Below are 5,990 nucleotides of genomic sequence, written 5' to 3'. Positions count from 1 at the left end.
AGATCATATATCACGTTATCACTATATATATATATATATATATATATATATATATACATACACACACACTGGGTCCAACTGTCTGCACTGTCTTGAATCCATCTCACGCATCGTTTAATAATATTTTAGTATATGATTCTCAAAAAGTGTCCTTTTTAAAGCAAGACTCTAAATAAATATCCTTTAATTTTTAATTACACTATGGGTATGTTAATTCAAGCAAAACAAGATAAGAAACCAACATGGATTGTGGTGCATTGGTGTGAGTGCTTCTAGGTATGGAGAAAATCCTATTGAGAGCACCATCCCCGAATGGGTCCTGTCGTGCGCGATTCGAATTTAATCACGGCTCTAATGTGGACTCCGAACACCGAATGAGAAACAAAAAAAAACAAGATAAGAAACCCCCTATACATAACTAACATAAATTAATGCCAAAGCTAGCAAAATCTTGCAAATATAATTTACCAAGTCACATAATTAAACTTTATGAGTAACATTTAAATTCATGATACTTTGATATTATATTAAAGATTATATCTATTGCTTTTTACGAATTTTAAAATAATATTTATATATAAATTATATTTCACATTAAAAGTATTGAATTTAAATGAATCATCGGTATGCTACCTCCACCTAATCAGCCAAAAAAGTGATTCCATGAAAGTTCTCATATCGAATTCCCCAATTTAACAAATTTTATCTCATCGTTGTTGTTTGGATAAGTAGGATTATATAGATGTGATAAAATTAGTTTATAAAAATATTATTTGTTTAGTTTATTTAAATTTGGGTTGGTTATTAATTATTAATAAAAAAAAATTAAATATATAATTCGTCCAATTCATTTAAGTTTGGGTTGATTATTGATTCTTAATTAAAAAAATAATCTGAATTGATACCTAGTTTAAATTGATCCACGAACTATATAATAAAGAAAATCAATAATTTATTAGGTACTAAAAATTATATAAGAAAAAAAAACAATTAAAACTCAATAAAAATTGGACGGGTTATGTATTAAGACTCGTTTTTAGCTCATTTCAATCCAAGTAACTTTTTGAGGTCATTTGCAATTTTTATTTCCCCCTATTTTGTGTTGGTCTTTAACTTTTATTCAACAAATAATTTTTTTTGTGAGACGTAAATTTATATTTTGATATGATAACATCCCACATGTTATGCCCACATATTACTTCAGTTTGTATATCACTTATGTCCCACTAGGCCGCATGCACTATATAAAAAATGATCTTTAACAACAATAGTTTAATTACTGTTAAATATATATATTTTTAGAGGTGTCACTAGAGCCTATAGGGATATTGAGTCCAATAACAATTAACTAATGCCAGTAAAAACTTTAACATTCTTTGTTAATGTGAATATATATATATTGCCGCTAAACGTTGTTTTTGTTGTGATCATAAGTTGCTAAAGGGCAAAAATTAAAGATTAGTCCATTTAAAAGAGAGAGAAATACTGGTCTAACTCATTAAAAGAGCAAAACGTGTAATTTTATGTAACTTTTGAACGGATCAATAATTTATCTTTTTATTAACTTAATTCTTTTTAACTTGCTTAAATTGAATCCAACCTGTCCATCTGACACCTCGGATACACTTGGAACCATTAGAGAGATGGCAATATGGATATTTGTTAGAAGAAGTGAGGTTCATTTGAGAGGGGCTACCTTTATAAATAATGTCACATGAGGTCTATACTCTCCCAAAGTCTTAATTAGACAACAAACACCTTATTCTCTACATCCCTCTAGCTTTTATAATAACTAAAACTAAAAGTCCTCACTGCTGTACTCTTTCTCACATTTATCCACTTTCATTTTTGCATCAGAAAGCAAAAAAGTAACATGAATAATGATGATCAAATGTTACACATTTCTCAGTACTATTCTGGTATCTACACTCAACAGTTAACTCAACAAGGTTAGTACCATAACTACTTTCTCTTTTGAATTCAACTTTATACACAATATAGGTAACACTCATGTTACTTTAACTCATCCTTCTAGATAATCCGTCTTATTTTTCAAGTTATTAATTCCATTTGTAACGAATAGTTATATGAATATATCATTTAGATGATCTAATAGTATCGTCAATACAAATTACTTAGAAGTCATAAAAATATTGTCATGACTTGATTTTAATTTTTGTACTCTTGACAATATCACCTAAAAGGTAACTATAGATGAAACGATGGCTAAAAAGTGAGATTATTAGTTATATACAACAAGTTAAGTTGAAGAGATTTTTTATACTATCAGTGTATATAAATTACAGGAGAGGGTAAACCGAAGAGGAGAAGAAAGAAGAACAAAGGAGATGATGTAAACGGGGCGATGATGATGATGATGAGGAAGAGGAAACTAAGTGACGAACAAGTGAATTTGCTCGAACAAAGTTTTGGACATGAACACAAATTGGAGTCGGAGAGGAAAGACAAACTTGCCTCGGAGCTAGGACTAGACCCGAGGCAAGTAACTGTGTGGTTCCAAAACAGAAGGGCTCGATGGAAGAGCAAGAAGTTAGAGGAAGAATACTCTAAGTTGAAGAATGAACATGAGACTAATATTGTTGACAAATGTCGTCTTGAAAATGAGGTCCGTGAATATTTTACTCTCTTTCTATTTCGAGTTTTATGATTATAGACAAAAATAATATATCATATCACCTAAAAGATAATTATTCATGTTGGGGAAAACTAAGTACAACAGATTAGTTGGATAAATAAGACTTAGAGATTAATAAGAAGCGTTTATGTGGTCCTAAAAGTATATTCCATCTATTCTATTTTAAATATGGTATTATTTGATTTAATGCAAAATATAAAATGCTAATTTAATTTTGACTTTATGTTAATATTAGTAACGATGAAAGTAGAATATAAAAGATTAATTTGATTAAAAAAGAACATCACATTAAAATTAAAATTTAAACAGTTTAATATATTACTTGAATATTGTTAAAAATAAAACAACGTCAAATAAATTGTAAGGGCATCTCCAACCCCCTCATCTATTTTACTCTCCAAATATAGAGTTAGCTATTTTTTCAGACAACCAACTCCAGCCCAATTCTCTATTTTACTCTCTAAAAAGAATTTTTTTCTCTCTCCTCAATATTATATTATTATTTATATTTCATTTTTACTTTCTTATTTCATAATATAATTCATTTCTTCTTTTTGCAAATAATCACTCCATAATCTTTATGTAATACAAATTTTATTTTTTTTAATTCTTCATTTAATATAAAATTATATTTTAATCTAAATTTCTAAATAACATAAATTGCAATAAATATTATATATAATACCTATTAACGAACAATTCAAATAAAAGTGAAAACATCATAAATATTGTATCATCGTAAAATTTTAAATTTTACATAAATACTCAACTTTCAAGACTATTACGTTACTCTCATAAATGTTCTATTAATGTATACGGAGTTCAAAATGAGCAATTTTTGTCCTTATATTTTTTAGGTGTTTAGCTAAAAATTGTTTAAATTAACAATTTCATCTTGTATCCAATTATTTCGTACTAATTTACTTCCCCTATTCCATTTTGAACTATAACATCAAATATTTTCATGCTCATTAAAAAGTGTAGTTTAATAATTTATCACTATAACATAAAAGTAGATTGTTTGAATTATCATGTAAATTTTGTGCTTACTTCATAATGAAAAATAATTATAATTTAAATTACATATTTAAAATGACAAAAATAAAATTAAACATTAAATTAGAAAAATTGTTAATTCAGGATGGAAGTAGTATACTTATCAATAATATGTTTTAGATGTTATATTACTTAGAAAATAATTACAAATATTAGGGACTTAATTAATAATCTTATATAATATAAATAATATTAAAATAACTTTAAATTGCATATTTAAAGTGACAATTTTTATTTTATTTTTAAAAAAATATTAATTTGGGTGAAAGTAGTAACTTGTTAATAATATATATAACAAATGATAAAGACTTAATTAGTAATATAATATTAATACTATTAAAATAATCAAAAAGTAAAATAGAGAGGTGAATAGTAATTCTCCAAATTTAGAAAATTACTATTCACTTCTCTATAATTAAAGAATAGAAAGTGTTTGGAGAACTCATTCTCTATTTTACTCTCAAAATATAAAAAATAGAGAGTAAAATAGAGATGGAATGAAGATCGTCTAAGGTTAAAAATAAAAACATTTTTTTGATTCAATTCGATATCTATTCATCCGTACACTATTCTTTAAGATTAGCCAAGTACAGGCCCTCTTGCACATGCCAATATGCTCTTTCTGAACACGTGGAGGTGCCACATTTTGAAATCCAATCTAATCGAATAACGTACTTATTGTCATGAGAAGTAATTTTTAAAAAGTTTTAGTTAGCGGATGCAAATATTTTAACTAAATATTCATCCTTACTTTAACATTATACTATTCAAAAATTCGTTATTTTTTAAAATTATATGTCCAATTAGATCAAACTGCATTAGAATCTTTACACTTTCAATTTCTTATGGTAGATCGTCAGGGGCGGCTCAACGTAATCGGAGGCCTAAAGCGAAATCTTAATTAGAGGCCTAAAATCTAAATAAACTTCACATGCATTTATTTAAAATTTATTTTTCTTACATTTTTAAATGCAAAGTAGTACTTAATATTTTTTTTTTATATATAAATGATTTATTCGATTTCTTTTTCAATTATTAGTTTTAAATAAGATTTTATTAATTCAATGTTGAAAAATATTATTTTACTGGGGCAATCATTATATGAATTGTTAACATAGTTCTACAAGTAATAAGTTGACAAATTTCAAATAAATATAAGAGTTAGAACCATAGCTTTGATGAAGTTGATAATTTGGTTACCCCACATTTTACTATGGTTGTTGTAATGCTTGAAAATCTGAGAAGAAATGGAAAAAGAATTTACAATTGAATTTGTTCAATACTTTTCGACTATTAATTGATATTTTTGACAGAATATTACTCTAACTTATCAACAATTTAAAGAAGAAAGTGTAAAAGGAGTAAAAAAGAAAATAATGTGAGTATTAGTAGAGAGTGTAAGAAAATAAAATAATATTTTCTTGATTTCTTCTATTTAAATGGGGTTGAAGAGAATAAAATAATAATTTTAAATATATACTTTTTTTTATCATAAATAATCAATATTTTTTTTATAAAAAATTAACACATAATTTATTCTTGGTAAAAAATTGAGGCCCCCTAAAATTGGGGGCTTAAGGCCAATGCCTTATTAAAGTATACATAGAGCCGGCCCTGTAGATCGTCACTGTATATATGTTAAATTCTAAACGAGGCGATCTTTCGGTATAGGTATTGAAGCTAAAGGAACAGATGTGTGAAGCGGAGAAGGAGATACAACGGCTATTGACGGAGCGCGACGGCGTTTCGATCAATAGCCCAACAACTTCATCACTCTCAATGGAAGCAGCCATGGATCCTCCTTTTCTAGGGGAGTTTGGGTTTGATAATAGTTTTTATGGGCCTAGTCATGAAGGATTGGAATGGGTTAATAACCTGTACAATATGCCATATCATATGTGACCTAATCACTAGCTAGTAGTAATATTTTATGTGTGTATACATTAATGATCTTTTCTCCTTTGTATTATTAGTTTGTATTATTATATTGTTAGTAAAATGACTAGCAAGATATGAAATATATATAACTTTGCTTTTGAGTAATATTTAGTGTCTATGTACGTACGTTGCAATGATATTTAACTTCGTCGTCTTACTAGTTAGAGTCTATTACACGAATTCTCATTATGACCATGTATATTTTATGTATATCATACATTATATATATGTGTGTGTGTGTGTGTGTACAGTATATAATTAAGGATGTCGATGAATGGATACGAACGACTCCCTTGCGACTTATAAAAGGGAATTTTTACACGGTATGATATTTGAGAAA

At 27.2% G+C, this 5,990-nt stretch overlaps 1 protein-coding gene across 1 annotated transcript; it reads left to right on the top strand.

The window, feature by feature from the left end:
• The first annotated feature begins 1,752 nt into the window (after nt 1–1,752).
• Nucleotides 1,753–5,764, top strand: LOC125840151 (homeobox-leucine zipper protein ATHB-40-like). The gene is made up of 3 exons (XM_049519114.1): nt 1,753–1,949; nt 2,307–2,626; nt 5,384–5,764. Exons 1-3 carry the CDS (start codon nt 1,874–1,876, stop codon nt 5,612–5,614), a joined length of 627 nt encoding a protein of 208 aa, XP_049375071.1. The 5' UTR covers nt 1,753–1,873; the 3' UTR covers nt 5,615–5,764.
• The last annotated feature ends 226 nt before the right edge of the window (nt 5,765–5,990 follow it).

Source organism: Solanum verrucosum, unplaced genomic scaffold (genome assembly GCF_900185275.1).
Source record: "Solanum verrucosum unplaced genomic scaffold, falcon-dt-bn FXZP01000180.1, whole genome shotgun sequence".
Taxonomy (NCBI): Eukaryota; Viridiplantae; Streptophyta; class Magnoliopsida; order Solanales; family Solanaceae; genus Solanum; species Solanum verrucosum.
Note: the sequence above shows the minus strand (reverse complement) of the source record. Positions and strands in the feature narration are given on the sequence as shown.